We start from the raw sequence: 25,239 nt of genomic DNA, 5'->3' as shown, positions 1-25,239 counted from the left end.
GTGTCACGCGCGGCGAACATCACGCTGGCGGAGGCATAAAGCCAGTTCTACATTAGTTGCAAGCCGATCGCAAGCTTGTTGTGACAGCCAATCTGAAGCTTGCATTTTGAAATCAGACGTCAATGTTAATTGTCGCAACAAACTTGCGATCAGCTTGCAACTAATGTAGAATCAGCTTTACATATACTATATATTTCGAGTAAAATTTTTCTCAGAGAGGAAGTTTTGAAACATAGCCCTAATATTTCCTCCATTGTGCGCAGGGCCTAAAGGGAGTGGTGGTGGTGACTAATTACTGTAGGTTAGGTTAGGTTAGACAACTTTTAATCCATATTCGTTTTCATAAAAGGTCATATCACGTTCGCTGAGATCGGATTGGCTGTTTACTTAAAATCTGATAAGATTAATACAGAATATAGGTAATTGACAGGATATATCTGCTATGTGATAGGTAGTGTTTTAGTCTCATTGTACTGTTCGTAATTTAGTAAATATTTGCGTTATCAGGTACTTCATGGTTGATTGATTGAGCAAAAATTATAGTCGAGTAGTCAAATATTAATATTATTTATAATGTATATTAAACAATAATGTACATTAAAAATCGATAAATAGCAGAGTGAGAGAATGGCTAAGGTCCAATTTTTCAGTCTTTGTTTAACTTGTGTGTTAACTTAAATTTAACCTAATGGTCATGTAATCATAAAAATAATTATGAATGAAGGAGACGGGCTTACTCATCTTCATGGATTTCGATGAAATTAAGCTCATTCGACGTATTTTGTACGAAATTTTTCTACGAATCTGGCAAAAAGAAGTGCTGGTCTCTGCCCTGTGGACCGAGGTATTAATCATTAAAGTTGACGACTATTGAGTTTGGAAAATCTGTCACATCGATAGCATAGAAGGATATGAGAATCTGTAAGTTAAAGCTAGATTAGGTATTTTCTGCATCAAAATACGCGAATTCTCTACTTTAAAAATAAGTTCTCATCAACTGTAAAAATGAAAGTTATATAGAAAATAATTTGTTTTTAAAGCAAGGAATTTGTTTTTAAAGTAGAGAATTTGTGATTGTAAAACTGAGAATTTGTGTAGCCCTCTATATCATCGATATAACAGTTTTCCTAACTTGAACGTAACCTGAACTTGAACTTTGCGTAATATCTCGATTCGCGGGGGCAAAGCGACACTTTTTCTACCAGATTTGTTCATTTTGTGCAAAAACGCGTCGAATGAGCCTAATTTCAACAAAATCGGTGAGTAAGCCTGTCTCCTTCATAATTACCAAAATAAGTACATGTTTGAAATTTAACGGAAGTGAAAAGTAAAGTTGTATACTGCAGTTTTATGCACCAATAAAAAAACAAACCCATTATTGAATAGCGTATATCAAATTTACAATATTTCTATGAACCTACATATATTATTTGTTTTAACGCGTTTTTAATAGTGTTCCAATAATAGAGATTATTGTGTAAAGCAAATTGATTGTAGGCGAATAGAAAAACAAGATAGCTAGAAGTGTTTGTCAACGTTAAAACATAATCGTCTTCTTCCATTAAAATATGCCAGGGTAAGCATCTCCTCTCTTTGAAAAATATTAATTTTTTTGCATAAGTATAGGATGCAACTGTGTGTAACAGAAATTATCTTCTGTTTTCCTGATAACATACAAAATGTGTGTAAATACCCAGATAGCAAATTGTGTCTCTCGGCAACATCGTACAAATCTGTGATTGTTTATGATACTAGCAACTTGCATAATAGGTATAGATAATATTAATTGTCTTCAACAATCTGTATATTTCGAATATACAGATATTGTAGCAACATGCAGGCAACAATGTGTATATGTATTGCTAGCTTAATGCAAGATAACTGCATCAATGTTACCTTTTCATCAAAATCGGTGAGTAAGCCTGTCTCCTTCATAATTACCAAAATAAGTACATGTTTGAAATTTAACGGAAGTGAAAAGTAAAGTTTACTCAATGTCAGCAATGTGACAGCAATATTGTGTGATGCTGTATATTATAATATTATGGCAACATGACAGCAATAGTACGAGTTTTAATGATGACAATTTTTAAGTTGTCAACAAGTTGCTACTCAAAGTTGTCAAGGCATTAAGTTTCCAACAAATGAGGACTTATAGCAGTTGCTGCAATTTCTGTAGCAATGTGTATTTAGCAATCAATATGCCAGCAACAAAACAGACACGTTGCTACCTGGGCTAATTATCTATCCAAATAAATTTATAGAATTAACATGATTATACATATTTACAACACGCTTTGGCTCAACTTCTGTACACTACCCAAACTCAATTTCAATCAAATTTTACAAATGTAATACTAGGCCTGTTCTTTTTCCACACCAAGTTCTGAACTAGTGTACATTGATGCAGTAAATTAGAGTGGGACAGGTATAGTTTGTTTCACTCTCACTCTCTCTCACTCTCTCTCTCTCTCTCCCTCCAACATATTGCACTAGTTTAGAATTCTTCGAAAAAGAACGGAACTAAATGTAATCAAATTCATAAATGCAGAATTGTGGAAATGCTTAGTTTTCAAAATATTCAAAGGGTTGAAATTTTCAAGGATTTTTACTACTGTTCGAGGATTGTTATTTTTATGTTTCTTTATGTATTTTTCTTCGTAAAGATTGAAAATAGTCATTATAACAAGATTTAAGGAAAAATTCGTACATTGAAATGAAGTGAATAAAATCCTTATTCGCATATCGTTATAAAATCACTATCTCAGTTATACTTCAATAATTCATTTATGAAATTATTTCCATATTAAATCAAATGTGAATAATGTTGCACCACAAAACGTTAATTAGATTATATTTTTCATTATAACATTTATCTCGATACTGTTTTTCCTCCACTTCAAGAGACGCATGATGTCTGGAGTGGGAGAAACGGTACCGAGAGATGTGTGACAAATGTTATAATGAAAAATATAATTACACAAGAAAATATACATATAAAACGATATTCGAGCGGTAGCGAACATTTCTACCTTCCTTTTATTTAATCGACTCAATTAAGATTTTACATGAAAAATTAATTATAATTAATGCTATTCTGTTGACTGCATTTTATGTGAAATTATACGTACAAAATATCATAAAAAAAAAATAAAAAATGCAATATTTTATTTTTTATTTTATATTATTAATATTTAAATTTTATATTATCAAATATCTTGAAACTAACGTGGTTCTAATATTAACACATATAAAAAATAAGAGCATAAAAAACTACAGCACAAGTTATAGTTTGTGATATATAATTATTATTACATTAATTAAAACATTAAACGTTTCGGCCACAATCTGGCCATTTTCAATAATTCAATAATATTCTTAAAACGCAGAGTTACATCTAGTTGACATTAAATTCAACAGTCGAGAGTTGTAATTAAATAAACATGTTCTTATGTATGTGAAGATGCTTCATGCAGTAATGTTACACCGTCAATTGTCATATCAAGAAAAGTGTAGAACAAGAATTTCCAGATTCTGTTTTACAGCAAAAAAACCAAACGATGAATCTCGAATATTTCTTTTACACAGTTAGAATTTTGTCGTGACATTATGTGTTGTTGTTTTTATGTGTTGTTCAAAATAACAACACATAATGTCACGACAAAATTCTAACTGTATAAAAGAAATATTCGAGATTCATCGTTTGGTTTTTTTGCTGTAAAACAGAATCTGGAAATTCTTGTTCTACACTTTTCTTGATATGACAATTGACGGTGTAACATTACTGCATGAAGCATCTTCACATACATAAAAACATGTTTATTTAATTACAACTCTCGACTGTTGAATTTAATGTCAACTAGATGTAACTCTGCGTTTTAAGAATATTATTGAATTACTGAAGATGGCCAGATTGTGGCCGAAACGTTTAATGTTTTAATTAATGTAATAATAATTATATATCACAAACTATAACTTGTGCTGTGGTTTTTTATGCTCTTATTTTTTATATGTGTTTTATATTATCAATTTTGTAATATTTTGTATTATCAATATTTAAATCATAAAAGGAGGTAAAATTTTAAATTATTTCTAATATTTGTATTTGGTTAATATGTCGAAAAATTATTTTTTAATTTTATAAAATTGTCACCTTAAAGTTTTTACTTAACGATTTTCATTTTCAGTACATGGTAGAGTCATTATTGCAGGAATGCGAACAATTTAAATGTATTGTCGATTAAATTCAAGTTTTGCGTAATTGATCTTTCTAAATATAGTAATATTTAGAAGTAGGAAAAAAACATTTAGTTAGTACTACACATCTATAAAATTTCATCGAAATCAGACTTGGGTTAGATTGTATACAAAATTCTTACCCACGCTTTTATTATTATATATAATGATTAATTAATTATTATAAATTTAAAATTAAGACATTTATTAAACCGTTATGTTAAAATATTTATTAAAATATTTATGTGTTACAGGGTTACAGAGATGTCGTTGGATCATATGTTTTGTTCCCGATGTAGAGAAGGTTTTGTTGCACATGAGAAAATTGTTAATTCAAATGGTGAATTGTGGCATCCGCAGTGTTTTGTGTAAGTATGTATTGGGATAACAATTGGATAGCCAAACCTGTCAAACATAGGTTCGAAAGTGTCTATTAGAAATGTTAATAGAATGTCACAACATTGTGAACAAAAATCTAACAGAAAAGAATATAATGACAGACTGATTACAGAAGCTGAGCAGAATCTGCTGTTTCGTAATCATTTTAAATGATGTATTTGTATTCCATTTAAATATTTATGAACGATTCTATTTAATTACTACTGACTTTATCTTGGCTGCTTTCTTTTTAGGAGATGTCACAGTCGATACAAATATTTTTTTTTGTTATTGAATATCAAGAAGAATAATACGATGTGTCAATTGTGTTTTCTAAAAGGAAAGCAGCTAACAAAAAATATACTGTACTATATATACGTATAGATGATATACTGGATCTGTTGCAGTAACTAGATACTAGCTCTAAGTAAATTTGCTGTAAATTTATTATACTGTAGGCAGTTTGCTTACAGGCAAAAAGGAAAATAAATAGCTATTACGTGTATTTTGTATCTATGAATAAATAGACGAAAACGAATTAAACATATACTATACTGCAAAAAAAATCCATTACTTTTATTAGCACATAGTATGAAAAGAATATACATAAACTTATATAGGTAACGAAAAAATCAGCAATTTGTCTAATTTCATATATACGTTTCCAAAATAGTTATTTGAATTTACATAATCGAGGTATTTTTAGAATGTATTAAATAGTTTTTAACACTAATAATTATAACTTTATTTTCAAAGAATTTAAAATGATTAAAATGATTTCTTTTATGGAAATAATTGCCTGTAACGAGATTTGAAAATGTATCATTGAATGCAATTAATCATGCCATATTTTTTACTTTTTCTAATATTCGATTTTTTTTATAAATTAAATTTATATTATTGTTCCTATGATTTGTGTTAATATAAATGACATTTCTTTTACGGAATAGCGTTTAATTCATTTCATTTTATCCATGTATCACGAAATAATAATTATTGAATTTTCGCAATTTTTTAATTGTGATTTTGTACATGTACATACTTTCTATTCGATTCAATTTTCATATATTACGTAACATTTGTGGAGAAGCCACAATTTTTACAAGTTGCATGCTCCAATATTAATTTCTTCGCTACTTTCTGTAAAACAAAAACAGCTATAAAAATGTACTATCTTATGGATTTTTATCACATGAGTTAATATCCTTAATATCTAATTTTGATAGATGCGCGCAATGTTTCCGACCATTTCCAGATGGAATCTTCTATGAATTTGAAGGATACAAATATTGCGAGCATGACTTTCATGTTCTGTTTGCACCATGTTGTGGCAAATGTGGTAAGTTAGATTTAAATTTTGTTAATTGCTTCGATATTATTAATTCTGAGAGTATAATCAAATATGAGATAACATTTTGAAAATGTATTTAATCAAGTTTTCTCATTTTTATGATAGGCGAATTTGTTATTGGCCGCGTGATTAAGGCGATGAATTCAAATTGGCATCCACAATGTTTCCGCTGCGAAGAATGTAACGGTGAATTGGCAGATGCGGGCTTCATTAAGTGTCAAGGCAGAGCCTTATGCCATACGTGCAACGCTAATGTGAAAGCTGGTGTACTTGGAAAACATATATGTCATCAATGCCAGTATGTTCTCATTATTGTATAAAAGATGTAGCTTTCGTATTATAAATGATAGGCAGTTTTTGCAATCCAAATGTTTAATTATCAAAATGCTTAAAATGATGCTTAAGCGATCCTTTTTTAATTTTATTCTGAAAAGAAATTATAATCTCTTTTTAAACGCACTTATAGCTTCTTGAGATAGATATTTTTAAAATTTTAAAAATCTAAAATATCTAGTCTGGAGAATGAAAAAACCAGACTTTTTGTAACTAGACTGCTGACTTAATGCGATAGAAAGAGATTACTCTGATTTCGAGGTGTCCTTGTATCGCGTGAATTTATGTGAAAACACTGCGTTCATAACAGAAATTATCATTAATGTCAAATGTCATTTTATGGTAGCTTTGTAATTTTATCGTATTCTAAAAAATAATATAAAAAACGGTAGCAAATTGCAAAAGTCGATATAAAGTAGGAAGTAATGTTCTTTTTTTTTCGTAAATATATATATTACATTATTTATTTATTATAAAGATAATAAATATATACTTCTTAATATTTACTTAAGCAGTGATTATACGTGTGATTTATACATATACATGTGAGAGTGAGTGAACACAAATATGGCGCTGCCCAGCGGTGTCTTCAAACATGGAGACGAAATCAGCAATCTATTTATAGAAAAATCTATAATTTACGCAATGGAATATTGAAATTGTTTGAAAATTGTAGTCGTTATGATTTTCTTTTGTAATTTCTAGCGGAGTAATCGATGACAAACCTTTACGATTCCGTGGTGAACTTTATCATCCTTATCATTTCAATTGCACAACTTGTGGTATAGAACTCAATTCCGAAGCCAGAGAAGTCCGTTCTCGACCTGGCTATGCTGCCAATGAAATGGTAATAAAGATTATGTTAATATTTTACAGAATATGGATAATTGTTTAAGTCTCAGATTTTATAAGAAATTAACTAGTATATCTAAAAAAAGAATAAATATGTTTATGAATAGTATATGAATAGAATTTAATGTTTTAAACATAATTTTTTTAACGGTAAAAAATATAGTATGTGTGTGTGTGTGTGTGTGTGTGTGTGTGTGTGTGTATGTATGTGTGTATATATATATATATATATATATATATATATATATATGTATATATATATATGTATGTACAGGGTGTTTGGAAATTAGTGATAAGTCTTTCGCACAGGGGCAGAATGGATTAAACTGAGAAGAAAAATCCTCTACCCATTTTGCAATTTTCATAGTTAACAATATATTAATTGTCGTTAAAAATTGCCGAAAATTGGTATTCAATAATTTTTTACTCAAATACTATCAACTTTACAGAAAAATTGCAAGAGACGGAAATTGTTTATTTCATTCTCATAGAACTCTATGAATTTTTTCAGAATTTTTTTCAACTTTTTAACTGCATTTTCTCATTTTCACCAACATGAGAAAATACGGTATTAAAAAATTCTGAAAAATTTCTGAAAAAATTCATAGAGTTCTATGAGAATGAAATAAACAATTTTCGCCTTTTGCAGTTTTTCTGTAAAGTTGATAGTATTTGAGTAAAATATTATTGAAGGCTAATTTTCGGCAATTTTCATTAATTAATATCTTGTTAACTATTGTGAAAATTGCAAAATACTAGAGGACTTTTCTTCTCAGTTTAGTCTTTCTTCTCATTCTGCTCCTGTGCGAAAGACTTATCACTAATTTCCAAACATCCTATAAATTTATTATATTAGGTCATTTAAAAGTATCCGCGGTTTTTTGTTCAATTTTTGAATGAAAAAACCGCGGATACTTTTTAAATGACCCAATACACACACACACACACACACACAGAGAGAGAGAGAGAGAGAGAGAGAGAGATATGCTTTTACAATTTGCTTCGGTCTTAATAATGAACTGTATTTTGCATAGAACGAGCTCTATTGTTTGCGGTGTCACGATAAAATGGGAATCCCAATTTGTGGCGCCTGTCGACGTCCCATCGAAGAACGCGTGGTAACGGCACTTGGCAAACATTGGCATGTGGAGCATTTTGTATGTGCTAAATGCGAAAAACCCTTCCTGGGCCATCGCCATTATGAGAAAAAAGGTCTTGCTTATTGCGAGACTCATTATCATCAATTGTTTGGGAATCTCTGCTTTGTCTGTAATCAGGTTATCTCTGGAGATGGTATGTATCTGATATATGGTATCACAAATTAATTTATAAATTGCGTACAATTCATAAAAATTGTTTAGTTAATAACTTTTTAATAAATAACGAGCGAAAAAGATCAATGACATTTTCCTTCTTCAGAGTCAAGATTATTCGGAGGTCATTCGGGACCGATTGTAAAGAGAAAGGTTTATTTTTTTATTACGATATTTGTTTTTTTTTCTAGTTTTTACGGCATTGAATAAGGCATGGTGCGTTCATCACTTTGCATGTGCATTCTGCGACCAGAAGATGAATCAGAAGACCAAGTTCTTCGAGTTTGACCTAAAGCCCGCGTGCAAGAAGTGCTATGATAAGTTTCCGCAAGAGTTGAAAAAGCGGATGCGACGTATGTACGATCTGAATCCTAAGAGGATTCCACCAGCATAAACACAGATCTCGGCTTGGGCTCTTCTGTGTAACTCTCTTAAGATTTAATCAATACTCACTGATTTACTTGTAGTGCCTTATTTGTCTTAATATTAATATAAGAAATTACATTTAACTATTTGTCATATTGTAAGCTACGTAGAGTCTACGTACCAAAACTACTTATTTATCAGTTGCAACACTGACGTAACAGCTATATTTTTAATAATTATTTTTTAATAAAAGGTATGAGTGCATCTTCGACTTAAAATATCTTTTCTAATTTGGCATCTACGAATAGGAGAGTGTGCAATAGTTCTTCTATATGTATACATTTTGTGTATGTGAAGCGTAACATTAGTTACACACGACACACACACACACACACAGAGAGAGAGAATGTTTCACGTCTAACGCATTATCTGCTAATGGCAGATTCCTGAAGTTATTTTGAAATTAAAATTCTAGTTTTTGAATTATAATCATTTAAAGCTAGCAAATTATACTGTCTAAAATTTACGTGTTCAGGTAATAACGCAAAGTGCTAAAAGCAAAAGCTAATAGTTGCCTATTATAATATCAATATAAATAATTACATAAGCGAAAATGAAATCACTGATATTTCTAATTCTTGATCTGGAGACACGGTAGTGTCTTAGCACTAAACGTCACAGCGCGAGATATTTATTATATTAAAAAAATATTTAGTCTGAACATTATTAAATTTTCGTCTCAAAATGTTTCAGGTATCTGCCATTAGCAGGTGGTCTGGTCTGAAATGCATTGTATGTGTGTGTGTGTGTCGTGTGTGTGCGCGCGCGCGCGTGGGCGTGTATTATAATAAAATTTTAATCAGGAAAATGTGTAGTAAACACGAGCAACTCTATGACATGCTGCACTCCTGCGTATTCCGACTGATACAATCTGATTGATAAACTTTTTATATATAATCATTAATAATTCGGTAAATAATAATCAAGATCAAAATTGGGAAAGAAACTTAGTTCAAAATTTCATCATCCTTCATTCCAAGAAATATTATAGTATTTTCGGCCCGACCGGGTTTGCACCAACCTGAGTTCGAAAATGCTTTGCTATCGATTGACGTTACATGCTCTACCAATAGGAAAGCACGAAACATCATTAATTCAACCCAGGTTGGTGCAAAGTGTACCCCGGTGTAAGCCCGGTCAGGATGAAAACACTATTAATTAAGAGTTATGGATAACTTGTATTCATACAAGTAATCGCATTTTATGAAACTTTACTTATGTATGTTAATTTTAAAATGTTATTATAATTTTAAAATATGTATATTTATGATTAAAACTCGACCTTATGTAAAAATGTTCATAACAAAATGCAGGATGAGCAATAAGACGTGCCTAACAAAAAATGTACAATAAAAACGGCATTTAATGGAAGTATCTAATGAAGTTTTATTTACAAATCAAGGCATTAATTTTACATTCACACGCATAATCCTTTCTCTACTCTCACTCATGTTAAAATTTTTAACCCGTTCAAGGTCATAAAAAAATATAAAAAAGTAATTATTTTCCACAAGTTTTACTTTTCTCGTCGAGTTATTTTTAATTTTTTCATTTATGTCAAGTGTACTTTTCATAAATAGTGTCTGTCAAGGAGAAATCCTTGCAGTCACTTTCATTTAATCCTAGAATACTAATAATATATAATAAAAAAATAGCATGTAAGTTTAGCAGTTTTTTTTCCATTTATTTTTTCTTACCCATTAGTTTATTTCTAATGAATGTTTATTTTGGTATTTTTTTAGGAAAAAATCTCAACATATGTAAATTTAACGTATGATTATTTTTAAAAGTATGATTAGTATTCTAAGATTAACGCTGCATTTAGCGCTAAATGTGGTCAATTGAACTTTAAAGCGTAAAATAATCGATTCAGCCATATATATATATATATATATATAGTTCGATGACGTCAAAGAGGCAAGGGAATCTCGAGAAATTCCTCTGTGGTGACCCATGCTCTTATAAAAGCACATAAAATCATGACAATTTGAAGGGCAAAATTTCTTAGCTAAAATAAAAAAACCTATAAAACCAGATGAAAAAGAGAGAGAGAAAGAGAGAGAGAGAGAGAGAGAGAAACTTCCAGATTGAATGATATATAACATGACCTATTATCTTATTATATTTAGAATATTTTTACAAGATTTCGAAGCCGATATTTCTCGATAGGATTCAGTTTGAAAAGATTCATTGACGCGACGATGTCAACTTTTTTTTGCTTATTCAAGCAACATTCTAAAGTCGTAAAAAATATAATTATAAATCAATGACTAGAATAATAGAATAATCTGAAGCACGGTTGCGAGGAAATGTATGCGATTAATCCAATTTTATAATACAAATAATTGTACTTGATATATAAATAATTATACTTAAATATATTTATTTATATATTAATTTGGAAATTGTGCCATCAAGTATAATTATTTGTATAAGTATATTTGCATAAATCTCTTAGCAATAACTATACTTGATAGCAAATTAATTTGTATAAATAACTTGCACTTGATAGCGACTTCCAAATTAAAAAATCATTATCTAGTATAATCATTTGTATCACAAATTAATTCGCACGTACGCATCTCGGCCGATTTATGACTATATTTATATGTTAATAAGTCAAACAAATTAATTTGTTTAATTATATCGTAAAAAAACTATTTGCAATTATAATTATATATAGCAAAAATCAATTACTGTATGTATTTACTATTTATCAAATTAATTAACAACCACACGTTAATCATTATAAACAAATTTCTTTAAATTTATTTCTCCATATTTTCATATAATAGATAAAAGATAGAAAATGAAGATAATAGCTTTTTTTTAAGATTTTAACGCTATTTTAAGTTTGCTTTCATGATTGTACATGCTTTTGTACGATTGTCTTGATAGATCTCCTTGTAAAGTTACAAAACATACAGTTGAAAACGGTAGGCTGTTGTGTCGCCTAAACTAGCGATATAAAGATCACAATCAACGTGATCGTGGACCACCATAATTCGTATTTAACGCAACATGTGTAATGCTGATAGAACTTGTTTGCAAGCAAGCTTAGTTCGTATCCGCGATCATGAATAATCGCTGAACATGATCACTCATTAATACTCTATACAGTACATTTAATTACCGGATATAAAGGTCGCGGTTCAGCAAGGATAACGAAGGCTGAAGGCGTGACCAACCACATTTACTGCTAATTGTGCAACGTGTCAGTGATTTCGAAAAGTCTATATTCACATTTTTGTTTGGCATCACCGATCTCAACGCGACTATCCAATTCTGAATTCATTTGGGTAAGGATGGCGTAGGGGATATATACATTTACATATGTATATAATCTTAAGATTCTATTCTGGGATATAATCACAGATAGCCGCATTTTATGCCAAAGTGCCATCGATGTGAACATAGGATCATGCTACTTTATTGCGATGCAAACGGCGACGCGGGCCTTCAACGGGTTAACAAGAAATTACGGGAAAAAAATTTATACAATTCGCATAGTAATGATAATAATAATAATAATAATAATAATAATAATAATAATAATAATAATAATAATAATAATAATAATACAATTGTTTCTAATTTTATACGACGCGACGCGCAATTCAAAAAGTCGCACGTCTTCTTATCTACTTATTTTTTTATTTCGCATTTTTTTTTAAAGAAATTTTCTCGGAACTCTGTATAAAATTCTCGGCTCAACTTGAAACGCCGCAACGGCCGTCACTCGGCGAAAGCCTCGAACGCTATTTTTTCTTTTCTTTTTACACATTCGTACGATACATATAAACGTACACACATCACACATACGCACACACACATACACGCACGCACACAGTGTTTTACAAATACATGTCAATATTTTAGGGAGTGAATCTATACACTGAAATAAGTAAAAAACATGAACATGTTCTACATACCTTAGTTTTCGAGTTATAGATGATTAAAGGAAATGTTCTTAGTGTCCGTGCTTCGTGTTTTAATACACACTATTGCATTACAATATTGAAAGATATTATTTAATTTTAGTATATAAACATTAGATAAGGTCACGAAGGTACTAAGATGTGCAATAGCATCTGTTGAGGCACGAGAAGGACATTTAGAACATTTTCTTTAATCATTCGTAACTCAAAAATTAAAGTATGCAGGACATATTCATGTTTTTATTTATTTTATGTGTAGATTCATCCTAAATATTGACATGCAATTATAAAACACTTAATATACTATACAATATGTACGTAAACACGCACGTACATATGTGTGTTTGGTTTCATAAATAATAATTGTGAGTTATTTTGTTTAAAAATATTTAAATAAATATTTAGACTTAAACAAAAGTTTTAAGTTTTGTTAAATTTGGTTTTAGTGAATTTTATTTTTTCACTGATATATATATATAATGTAGATATGTAATGTGTAGATATGTATTTTTATTACAATTTTGTAAGGTATTTAATATATTCGATAAAATATGTGATTTTCGATAATCGTTCATAAAATATTGTCACTGGTATTGCTTTTAATTATGAGGAATAAAAACATAAAAATAGAGTAATTTAAATATTTTAGTTTTGTGTAGATCTTCTTAAACAAAATAACTTTAATTAAAAAATTTTTTATAACTTATTTTATAAAATAATCGATGTACACATTTAAACCAAACACACACGCACGCACACACGCACGCACGCATGCACTATACATTTGATTTCATTATGCGCAGCAAGGCGGTCCGAAATCATGATTGCGATTTCAAGAGGGAGAACATTATTAGCAACGCTATCTCACTCTGTGTTTCTTCTTGCTTCAAGTGTATCAAGATATTACGTGTTTGCATATGAAAAGTCAAATTTTTAAGTCCGCAAATATAAAAAGACCTCCAGTATGACCATGTATACATATATAATCTCTTGCGAATAAATAAAATGGACATCACTCTTATGTGAATTACATGATCTTGTATAAACTGTACATTCTCGCGTAATTTGGTTTCCGAGATTACAGGACTCCTTATCTTATTAATATAATATAATCTATATCTTCTTAATTTCTTAGCAAACTTATTCTTAGAGATTGTATTGACAAAAAAAGAAAAATGGACTTTTCATACGCAATAACATAATAATAATGCTGTGCTGTAGTTAAAATGCTTTAAGATCCTTGAATCCTTAGATTCTCCTTTACGTTTGTGAAACAATTTTGATCTATGTATCTGTGCATCCTTGAATTCCTAGATTCTACATAGCTTTAAATCCTTGGATCTTTAATTCTTTGGAATTTTAGCCCGACCAATTCATAAACTGCTTGATATATTTCAATCCTCTAAAAACGTTTTTGATTTCTCAGAGCTGATTTGTTTCCGATTACTGAATTTTTAATAGCTTTCAATCCTTCTAATATCTTAAATAAAATTCTTCTCAATCCTATCCACGATCCTTAGTTTCATAGATTACTACACTAACGTAAATTTTTTAAATATCACAAAAGTGATGGATCAGTGTTGGATCATTGCACGCTTAATATCGATGAATTCGTGGATTTTTACATCCTTACAGTCTCGGAATAGAATACAATTTCAGAATAGATTTCGATTCTAATATTGTCGACTCTTTGACCGGACAGAGAGAGGAAGAGAGAGAGAGAGAGAGAGAGAGAGAGAGAGAGAGAGAGAAAGATCCATGGATTTTTAATTCCTCTAAATTCTTATTCAACTTTTCGGATACTTAGACCTATGGATTCTCGGATCCTTAAATCGTGCACAGAGTTGTCCCGGAACGGATGGTCGTATGTAATGAAGTCGTTTTGATGGGCATTATTACAAAGAGAATATTATGATCCTACGCGCACGCGCGCGTATAATATAATAACGTTTACAAGAAACATCGGCACATTTACTAAGTACAGAAGGATGGAAGAATTGGAAGCCACATCAAAAATCTCTTCCTTATTTTAAGTAAAAATAATAGTCCGATCGGATTATCATCGGATTTCTCTCGGAATTATCGTTATCGAGAGAAATTACTAACAATAAGACGTTCTTTCTCTTCAAAATACAGGGTAGTCCAAAAATTCTGTTGCAGTTACGCGCATGGAAGAGACGATTTTCTGATGAAATAATTATAAATTAAAAAATAAATATTTTATACGAATAGCTTTGATCTTTTTAAAACAATTTGACACATACAAATAATCTCTAACATATAAACTTTCTCATTATAATTATACAATCATAACAAATACAAGTAAATTACGTTTTTCATTTTTTCTTATATACATCCTAGGTCTATTATTTTCAGAGATTAAAAATAACACGATTATTTTCGATTATATTAATATTGTTTTTAATATGCAAAGCATTTAATTTCTGTAATTTTGATTTTCGAGAGGAACAGGTCTTACGATTTTACATCATAAATTAAAAATGATGGTTTTTACATTTGAATTGTTCATATCAATAAAAAATTATCTTTTTATCCATTATTTATGTAAGTATCTCAATTTTCGATCCACCCTGTATTCAACGGAAGAAAAAAATAAAATAGCAAAGCCGAGCATATTACAAACTCATATCGATAATCGATATATTCATTGAATATATCGATAATAATGCCGTCATTTTAATGCAAAAGTTTAAAAAATTTATCATTCTATCATCTAAAATTATGATATGCAAAACAAGATATGCAAAATAAAAATATTTAGCTCTTTTTGCACTTGACGACATCAGCATCGATACTTACAATATACATAATAATTATATTAATATAATAATAATAATAATAATAATAATAATAATAATAATAGTATTAACAGAAATAAAAGCACGAATAATAACAATTTGAATTGATTATGGTAGTACAATGCACTTTATACATTAATTATATTCGATTAAGCAGCTGTGATTGTTTACAAATTACGCATTAGTAAATATATGCGTAAGATATACTGCTGCTTATCTATTGCCCGTCATATCTGTGGGCTATTTAAATTATTCTAGTTTGTTAATGACATCATCGTGCAATTCGTTTTATTGGAGCAAGAAAATTGCAAATTGTCTAATTCGTAAAATCCATATTAAAATATCTTTTTCCTACATATACAGGTAATACATTTTGCTTTTAAAATAAATAATTAAAATAAATAATAGAATCTAGAAAAAACAGAGCATTGATGTCTTCTTGATCGCAGAAATTACTATAAGATTAGAATCCAATTTTGCCATGCGTATTTCTTCTTTTTCTGTTCCTCGCTTTTATATCCCTGATATATTTCATACAAATTGGCAGTCATGTGTGTATGTATGTCTGATAATTTCAATTGGCAGTTGTTAGTAATAAGAGGGATAAGAGTACTTCATCAAGTTTATAATACAAAAATTATGAAATTATTTAATATTTAAGTAACAAATATTAATTGCGTATGTATACATATTCATGTGTGTGTACATGTACACGCGCACGTATGTGTATACGTATATTTAATATATATTAAAAATATATTGAATGTATATATAATATATATATATATATATATATATATATTGAATAAATACATGAATTTCTATATATATATTTGTGATTATATATACAATTTCAAATAAGAAAAATGTTCAAGATTGTAGTTACGAAAATTTAATTTCAAATTATTATTAAATCAATGTCATCTTTTTGCTCCAAAAAACGAATGATCAAATATGACAACTGCATAGTTTGGAGGGAAAAAAAATGATATGCAGCTTTCAGTGTTTTAAATCAATATTAGCAATATGTGATTCATGATTATTCCCGATTACTTAATTTACCCGTTTCTTCTTTTCCCTCAGCAAAACAATTCATTTAGTTTATTATTGATGTGACCTCTTTAAAGTTTCTTTGCAAATCAATTAATTAATATTTCTCAAGATAGATTTAATTTAATTAATTCTCAAAAGCCCTGCACTTTTTATCATTATTTTAAATTCTTTGAAACTTTTTGGCAAATATGAAAGAAGATTTAATAAACGGTTTATTAAAACTGTATAATGTGAATACATAATAAGTAAAAAGCAATACCTATTCCGATCGAAGCTGCATCTTAAGTGCTTTAAATAATTCAATGTGAATTTATATAGTACGTTTATAGTTTCTCGAATTGCGCGCCGAATTGATTTTCCGAACTTAGAAACGCAATTACCACAGTAACGTCACAAATTACATTAATTAGTTAACAACTTAGTAATTTAATACAATTGGTTTATTATTGTTTATACGCTGCCTGAAAGATGCGTATATTCTTACATATCAGTTATTGCAAACAATATTACTTTGGCCTCGATGATCTCAGGCTTAGGAATGCAAAGATTCGAATTCAACTCCCGGCCGAGGTAATATTATATTTTTTGTGATAAATTGATTTACAGATTTTCAATACATTAACATCTTTTTAAAATGATGCCAGTTAAATTGCTAATCAGTTTAATTTGTGACATTACTATGGTAGCTCAGTTACGTTTCTAAGTCTCCGGAAAACCAGTTCGGCGCATAATTCAGAGAATTTACAAACGTGATATATAAATTCACATGGAATTATTTAATATATAGACATTACTTCTTACTTATTGTATAAAAACAGAACTTTGTTGCTGAATAAAAGCAAAAATTAAAAATTATTCAGAAATATACATTAATCTAATTAAAATATTTTATATTCCAATAAATATATCGGAAAAAAGTATAATTATTTACTTAATAGTGAACTAGTAAAAGTAAAAATGGAAATGTTCATAGATATCTCCGAATTTTTTGATAAAAAAATATTAGTACGTACCCTGTAAAATTTCAATGTCACCGTTTTAAATGCCACATACAGATCATTCTACAAATAAAAGGTGGTGTACCAGCAGCAGGAAATACTTGATGCAATAGTCAAATGCAACATTAATGAAATGCTTAATTTATGCACAAATGTTTTGAAAGCCGTGATTTGTTTAGAGATTTGTTTACAGATAGGTAACATATCTGTATGACAGTGACATATTTAATAACTGCAATTGAAGAATTTCATCAATGTGTGTGTTGCATTTAGAGAGAGAAAGAGAGAAAGATTTTATAATAAATCTTAAAATACCTATTTCTGTTGAGTAAAAGATATCAAGAGATGTGCGCGCGCGTGTGTGTGTAATATATATATATATATATTTAAAGTTTCACACGTCATATATATATATATATATATATATATATATATATATATATATATATAAGATGTTTTAAAAAAGCGCCCGCGAAGTACAGACGTGTGAAACTTTATACTAAACAAACAATTTTTTCCTTTAATAAAATTGCGTCCGATAATAATTTTTGCGCTTATTTATTAACTTCAACCTGCTCTCTTGCAAAAATTACTAGTCAGTCACATTTTGCAAAAGGAAAAAATTGTTTCTTTCAACATAAAGTATCAGGTCTATACTTCATGGGCGGGAATTTTGAATCATCCTGTATGTGTGTGTGTGTGTGTGTGTGTGTGTATGTGTGTGTGTGTGCGCGCACGCGCGCGCATATATATTTCGTCGGTATTGTATATTTCTATGCATATATGTGTATGTATGCATGTGTGCGTGCGTGCGTGTGTGTGTGTGTACATATATATAGGATATTTCCTGTAACTTGATCATTTTAAATTTCTCCGTTGTTTTTGATGATACGAAAAAATACTACAAGGGATCTTGTGTTTCCTTTGATTGAGTCTCAAAAATTATGATATTGAAGAAAATTTTTTGCTCATCATATGTGCCCCTTCGAATTCAACAAGATCCTGTGGTATTTTCTCGTATCATCAAAAACAATGAATATTTTAAATGATCAAGTTAGAGGAAACACCCTGTACTCTATATTGTAGATATACAACACCGACGAAATACTATTAAAAACGGCCGGTCGCTTAACGGAAATTCATATGAGTGTTAAATGATTAAGAGATTAAGATTCGATTGTACCAATGTTACTTTGACTTTAAGCGAGGCTTAAGACTCTCACATTCTCTCTTTAAAACCGCGAGAGGGAGAGATAAAGTTTTATGCCTCACTTAAAGTGAAAGTAACGTGGATGAAACCAGGCATAAGAGTAAGAAATTGATAATATAGTACTATCATTTTATGATTTATTAGTTTCGTAGACATATATACATATATGTTTAAAACTCAATACATATATAATACTCGATTTTTATTTAAAATTGTGATTTTAATGTTATCATCCATGGTTAATTATCGTCAATAGAGATGATAATTGTAAAGAAAAAAATTGTAATTTTGTGGCGCAAAAATATATAAGATATTATAGCATAACTATGCAAACTTATTTATGCAGCATTTATATAATAAAAGATTATAAATTTAATAACATATTATCCAAATATTTATGTTAATAATTTATATCAATTATTGATAATGTTCATCACTCTTCAATTATCCCTGGACTCCCGGAACCCTATGGATAGTTACGAAAATTTGTTCAGGATCGGCCGTCTTTAATAATATCTCGTTGGTAAGGTATATATCACTTTTATCACATTTATGATTCAAGTGATTTATCAAACTTTATAAATATAAAAATGAAAACTCATTTAATAAAATACGCGGAAAATTGTTATTCCTACTCTTCGGCAGTGTAAAGCGAGTAGTATTCTACTGTAGATAATATATTTTGAATTATATTCTCAAAATTAGGGATGCATCAGACCAAATATCCGGGAAATATTCGGTATTCGGCATTATCCGGCACTTTTTAATTATCCGGCTAGACAGCCGAATATTATTAGTATCCGACAATATATACCATGTCTTAGCGCCGAGACACTACCATGTTTCCAGATATCTATTTGAAATTTTATATTGACAGTTTGCGTCATAAATGCAGAATTTTATTCTTTTTAGCTAAATTTCTTGCGCAGTTCATCTCTCTTTCCTATCTTTCTTTTCATGTTGAGAAAATACAGGAAATTATTATCGCTATGTTTCCGCAATTATCGCTATTTCGTCACTTCTTACGCTATTTTTCTCTTACTGCTCTTTTTTTGGAAGCCATTTTCCAGATATCTGGCAGGATATCCGAAGAAATATCCAATGGCCGGATAACTGCCTTACTTGATATTCGACCGGATATCTAAACAAATATGATGCCGGATATCCGATATCCGGTATCCAATGACTTTACGATCCGGTGCATCCCTACTCAAAATATTTTTAAAAGTTTTTGGACTTTATTGAGATCAAGCTTGCATATTTAAGTTTTTTGAAAGATTAAACATTTAAAAGAATAAAACTTTTAATTTCTTTTAAAAAATTTCTAATTTCTAATTTCTTTTCTGTATTTTCAAAATTTTAGAATTCTGGATTATATTTTACATTTTATTTTTCTTATAAAGCTTAGATATTATTATAGTATGTGTGAATCTTGTTTTAATCTTTTTATATGTCCACGCATTTTAAAAGCTATATTTTAATATTAAATTCTAAAATAAGCCTTAGATTTTTTACAACATTATTTTAAATAATTAAAATAACACAATTAAAATAAAATTTTTCTATCTTAAATTTTTAACAAATAAAATATATTTCAAATTCTACCTGCCACTGTTACCCTCCTTTTTTTCAATGTTCTGTAAGTTGGGTCAGAAGTATTCATAAACGTAATTGGAGCATTGATGTCTTCTCTATAATCGAATCTAAGTAAACAAAGTATGTAGTATCTTGACTTGAAAACTACGGCAACAATGCACAGCATGGCCCATCAAACGACTCGGAGCGATTTCTCTTCTTTTTTCTCTTCATACTTTTATTCTTTCTTTCTTTTTTGTTTTAACGCTTAACATTTTTCCAGTATACAATCACCATAGGCAGTCACCCTAACCATCGCTTTCTTTCTTTTAGCGATCGATTAACTTTTCTGCTTGACGGAGATTCCTGGTTTCATCCTTCGCTATGTTCTTTGTCGAGTACAGACAGTATTTTCAATCTACCAATGCAGACAGGATCGATATAGTTGGTCATTTTTTTTATGATTGGTGCAAAATGGAAGAACACTCGCGCTTCGAAGCTGATTCAGTCTTCGTTACATTGCTCACCAGGAAGAAGGATATCAGCAGCTGTGACTTAAATGATGCACTTTTCAAGATATAAGACATTTGGCTGCTGATCAGAGCGGTTTTCCCAAATATCAACGAGGAGGGGTATTTCGAGGTCCTTCGCCACATAGTAAGTGGGTCACATGAAGCAGTCCCCTCAGAATCCTCCGCAAGGTGCATTGAGCAACAAGACTGGCTGTATTGCCAGGATTCAGGTGGGGCTAGGAAGCAGCCATTGAAATTGAAGTCGGCAGGCTCTGATTGCTCTGCACCGCGTGCGCCGGTATCTGATTGTAAGGATGATTGCTATTACACAGCACCGTGTAGATGTTTTCCACATTGCTGAGCTTTTCGAAAAAGGGGATTAAATCCAGTAGCTCGGAGTCCGTCATGTCATCGAACCAAGATGCTACTGGAACCTATGAACAAATATCATCTTTATTATTAAACGCCATACTGGTCCCTATGGACCGACACCTTTCCATTTATGCCACGCTAATCCCAGAAACTTTTCAAAGTATTTGATAAATCTGCTTTAGAGAACAAAATTGTATCGTATCTTTCGTGTAATTGACGGTTCGTTAGTTGTCTTGGCGTCGAGCCTATTTCGTTTAACTTTTCGTTTACGTCGCACGAATTCATACACCGTCAACTAGAGAGATTCGCGCGGAGCGTGAACTAAAGTAATAAAAAAAAAAAAGACAAAAGAGAAGGCAAAATGTTATCGGAACGTTAATCGTCCGTCGGTCATACAAAAGCACAGTACAGTTTTGTTCTCTAAAGCAGTTCTCTGTCAATCAAATATTTTAAAAAGTTTTTAAGACCGGTGTTTAACGTGTTAATCATTCAAAATTCATTTAATGCCTTTAAAATAAATTAGTCTTTTAATATCATTATAAATATATAACTTACCGCATTATCTGGATGGAAAATGTAACTGGCAGGACTATTATCTACAATAATGATTTGCTGCAAATCCCGTCCTAATTTGTTCAAATCCTTAACATAATTTCCTCTATGGAACACACAGGACTCTCTGAATAACCTTGCTCTGAATACCCCCCACCGATCTAACAGATCTGCTACTGGATCGGCGTACTACAAATATATAAAATAATATTTGATACAATTTTATTTTCTTAATTTTTTCAAGTCTATAGATTATAAATCAGTTCTATATAATACATTTTATTTTGACAATATCTATAAATTCTTAAAATCAGTTGGCTATATAAATATTTTAAGTAATATATAAATTTATAGTAAACTAAATTCTATATAAATATTAAATCAAAATTATTGTAAAAGCATTTTGAATTACTATTATATATTGTAACTAAAATTTTGTTCATTTCACAAGAGATAATTATTTGTTTATTATTATAAACCTACCTTAGCTAAGCTTGCAGTGAATAATACACATTCATATAATTCACCCATTCTCTGCAAAAACTCGTCCACATAAGGCCTCTTTAAGACGTACACTTGATGTACCGTACCGTCAATTTCTACAGGAACAACAAAGTCCGCATTGTTGATAGGTTTGAAAGAACTATGCACCAGGGTCTCGTCCAAATCGATTACCATGCACTTTTTGTGCATGTCTTGGTGCCTAACTGGTGGTAGGAGAAATCTCGGAGATCCGGTACCAGGTGGTGGCGACCCACGTCCCTCACCCTGTAAAGAACTCGCCTTGGAGCTCTTTGAACTACCACTACGGCCTCTTCCAAAGCAACAAAACAGTGAGCGTAAGAGCCCACGTCCCCTTGGCTTCTTATTATTCGACAAAGTATTGTTGGCTGCTTCATTTTCTCGAGGTAACTGGGCTGTAGTATAGAGAAAAAAGAGATGACAAATAATTATCAATGTGTCATTTGATAAAGTCATTTGATTATTGCAAGAATTCCATTTGAAAAACATGTAAGTATTTAAGTTTGCAATGTAAATTATTTATTATTTCTTCAAGTTGTATGTATATTCTGAATAAATTTTAACTGCTATCTCTCACACTTGTTGTATGTACATACACATGCAATACATACTGGGATGAAAATTGTGATCTAAGTAAAAATGCTAAATTTTTAGACTAAGGCTCAGTTCCACAAGTGATGGTTAACTCATAACCGAGGTTCAACTTATTCATTGTCTCTTTCCAATTTTAGAATTGAACCTCAGTTAAGAGGTTAATCATGAATTATGGAACTGGGTTGCCTAACTGGTTAAAAAGATGACAACGTCTCTCTTTTTCTGTACACACACGCACACGCACGCACGCACACATATATTTTCTTCAATTTTATAAATAAAAAAGCATATAGATCATGTCTGATCTAAATTGATATTGTCAAATCAAATTTAATGTGTGTACTACTTGTCAAATTGGTCAAAATAAGCAATTGCATCTTGTGCACATATATGCATGTATGCATGTATGTACAATCATGGAAGCGATCAACGTGCTGTATTTAATCTTTTACAGCGAGTTTTTTTTATCGCTGTCTTTACGGCTTGCCATTAGCTTGCTCTCATGAAAGGCATGTGAAAGGTTAAAGGGCACGACAAAGCGTAAGAAAATAAGGAAATTCGTGATATTGCTCGATGGAGGCGTGATGTAAAATGACAAAATGACAAGGGATGACAATATCAACATTCGAGGAGCAGAAAGAAGGGGGAACGACACGCGAGAAGTTGTCGCGGATGAGATGGGAGGCAAGACGGAGACTGAAGTTAGGCAACGTAAAGCAAGAAGAGAAATGCGGAGTTCCGTAACAGGTGCAGGGGAATAAAATCTCGGCAGCATCTGGCCGAGTGCGTTGCAGCCGCGGGGATGGAGGGAGGATGGGATGGCGCGGGTATATTTACGCGATACGCACCTTTCTCGCTGTTGAACGCGCCTAACTCGTCATCCCGCGACACTTGGGTGATAATGGACGATGCGTCCATTTAAACATTAGTCGGTGGTCCCTGCGTGCTCGATCGCAAATTCCGTTAATGCGCGCGCGCACGCGCCAGCCGATAGGCGGGCGGGCGGGCGAGCGAGCGAGGAAGCACAAACGAGCGAACAAGCGCGCACACGAGAGAGAGAGAGAGAGACAGAGAGAGAGGGAGAGAGACAGAGACAAAAAGGAGCGCGAGTCCCGCGCGCGCGCGAGATAGGGATCTGGGATGAGAGTGAGCCAAGATTTGACGCGCGCGTGAGGGAAAGAGGGAGCGAGAGAGAGAAAGCGCGAGCGCACATACAAGCTAACCTCACTCTCTCGCATAAAGCCTCCTTACGTCCCTCCTCAAAAACCAGCGCTACCGGCACCGCTGTTCTCCCTTCCACTGCCTCTACTACGTAGATGAGCGCGCGACGAATGGAAACGCATAGGCGCAGGCACGGCACGCACGGCACGCAGAGCACGCTTTTCGGTCTCGATCACTCTCGACTGTACGAGCAGTACGCGTAAAAGACGTCAGAGATTACGAGATCATTTACGTGTGTGTATGTGTGCGTTAAAACGCGAGATCTTCCTCAGAATGATGATTTGCGCTGAGGAAACGAAATAATGTCGCATGTCTCATGAAATCTCTTCATAGGTACTTCTGGAATGCACTCGCCCCTCCCTCTCTCTCTCTCTCTCTCTCTCTCTCTCTCTCGTTCTCTCTGATCACTCGCGACAACTCGCTGACGAGCTTTCCTTTCCTTTTTCACATGCCACACCTATCGCCCATTGCGCAGTTGATTGCTATTCCGATAGTGCATCACTACGGCCATGCATGGTTCGTTTTTATATCGCACACGCTTCGTGGAAAGGAGCGACGCGCGACGTGTGTACATATGAACATACATACACGTACTCCGATCTGCGAACGGCGCAAACGGCGCGACGGCGAAACACAAACACAAGCACTAAGCAGTCAGCACTGTCAGCAGACACCAATTGCACGCTCTCGACAGCTCTCGACGTGCTTAACTTCGGCGTGTTAGTAGTATTGTATAGTACAATATATTGCTACGCTGAACCTTAAACACACGGACGAGAGACTATATTCCTTAGACTGAATCAAATAGTGTTTATTGCCAATATTTACAATTCTCACCTCACGCAACCGTGACACGAGAGTCTTGAAGAGTCTGTGATGCGAACGGCGAAAGACATTGCATACACAATCATTGCGATGCGCAAAGCAACATCTAGAACTTTACCTATATATAACTCGAGATTTGATACGATGAAACAAAAAAAA

General features: G+C 31.7%; 2 protein-coding genes across 17 annotated transcripts; one reads left to right on the top strand and one right to left on the bottom strand.

Annotated features, from left to right (window-relative positions):
* The first annotated feature begins 288 nt into the window (after positions 1-288).
* Positions 289-10,263, top strand: stck (LIM zinc finger domain containing stck). 15 transcript variants are annotated; one of them, XM_087410722.1, is made up of 9 exons: positions 289-419; positions 1,498-1,576; positions 1,698-1,912; positions 4,491-4,604; positions 5,841-5,953; positions 6,071-6,263; positions 7,004-7,145; positions 8,185-8,443; positions 8,655-10,263. In XM_087410722.1, the coding sequence occupies exons 3-9, from the start codon at positions 1,890-1,892 to the stop codon at positions 8,855-8,857; spliced, it is 1,047 nt and encodes a 348-aa protein (XP_087266848.1). In that variant the 5' UTR covers positions 289-419; positions 1,498-1,576; positions 1,698-1,889; the 3' UTR covers positions 8,858-10,263. The 15 variants fall into 15 exon arrangements, with proteins under 15 accessions (XP_087266848.1, XP_011057118.1, XP_087266852.1 ...); XM_087410726.1 differs by having other exon boundaries at positions 304-419; positions 1,454-1,576; XM_087410727.1 differs by having other exon boundaries at positions 304-451.
* Positions 10,251-25,239, bottom strand: hzg (CTD small phosphatase herzog). Of its 2 annotated transcripts, XM_087410731.1 has the most exons (5): positions 25,093-25,239; positions 23,883-25,015; positions 22,402-22,835; positions 21,922-22,107; positions 10,251-21,428 (listed from the first exon to the last, which is right to left on the bottom strand). In XM_087410731.1, the coding sequence occupies exons 2-5, from the start codon at positions 23,950-23,952 to the stop codon at positions 21,231-21,233; spliced, it is 888 nt and encodes a 295-aa protein (XP_087266857.1). In that variant the 5' UTR covers positions 23,953-25,015; positions 25,093-25,239; the 3' UTR covers positions 10,251-21,230. The 2 variants fall into 2 exon arrangements, with proteins under 2 accessions (XP_087266857.1, XP_011057080.1); XM_011058778.2 differs by lacking the exon at positions 25,093-25,239 and having other exon boundaries at positions 23,883-25,086.

The sequence above is a fragment of the Acromyrmex echinatior genome, chromosome 10 (genome assembly GCF_024713525.1).
Source record: "Acromyrmex echinatior isolate Ae372 chromosome 10, ASM2471352v2, whole genome shotgun sequence".
NCBI classification, from domain to species: Eukaryota; Metazoa; Arthropoda; class Insecta; order Hymenoptera; family Formicidae; genus Acromyrmex; species Acromyrmex echinatior.
This window is presented reverse-complemented; position numbering and strand designations above follow the sequence as displayed.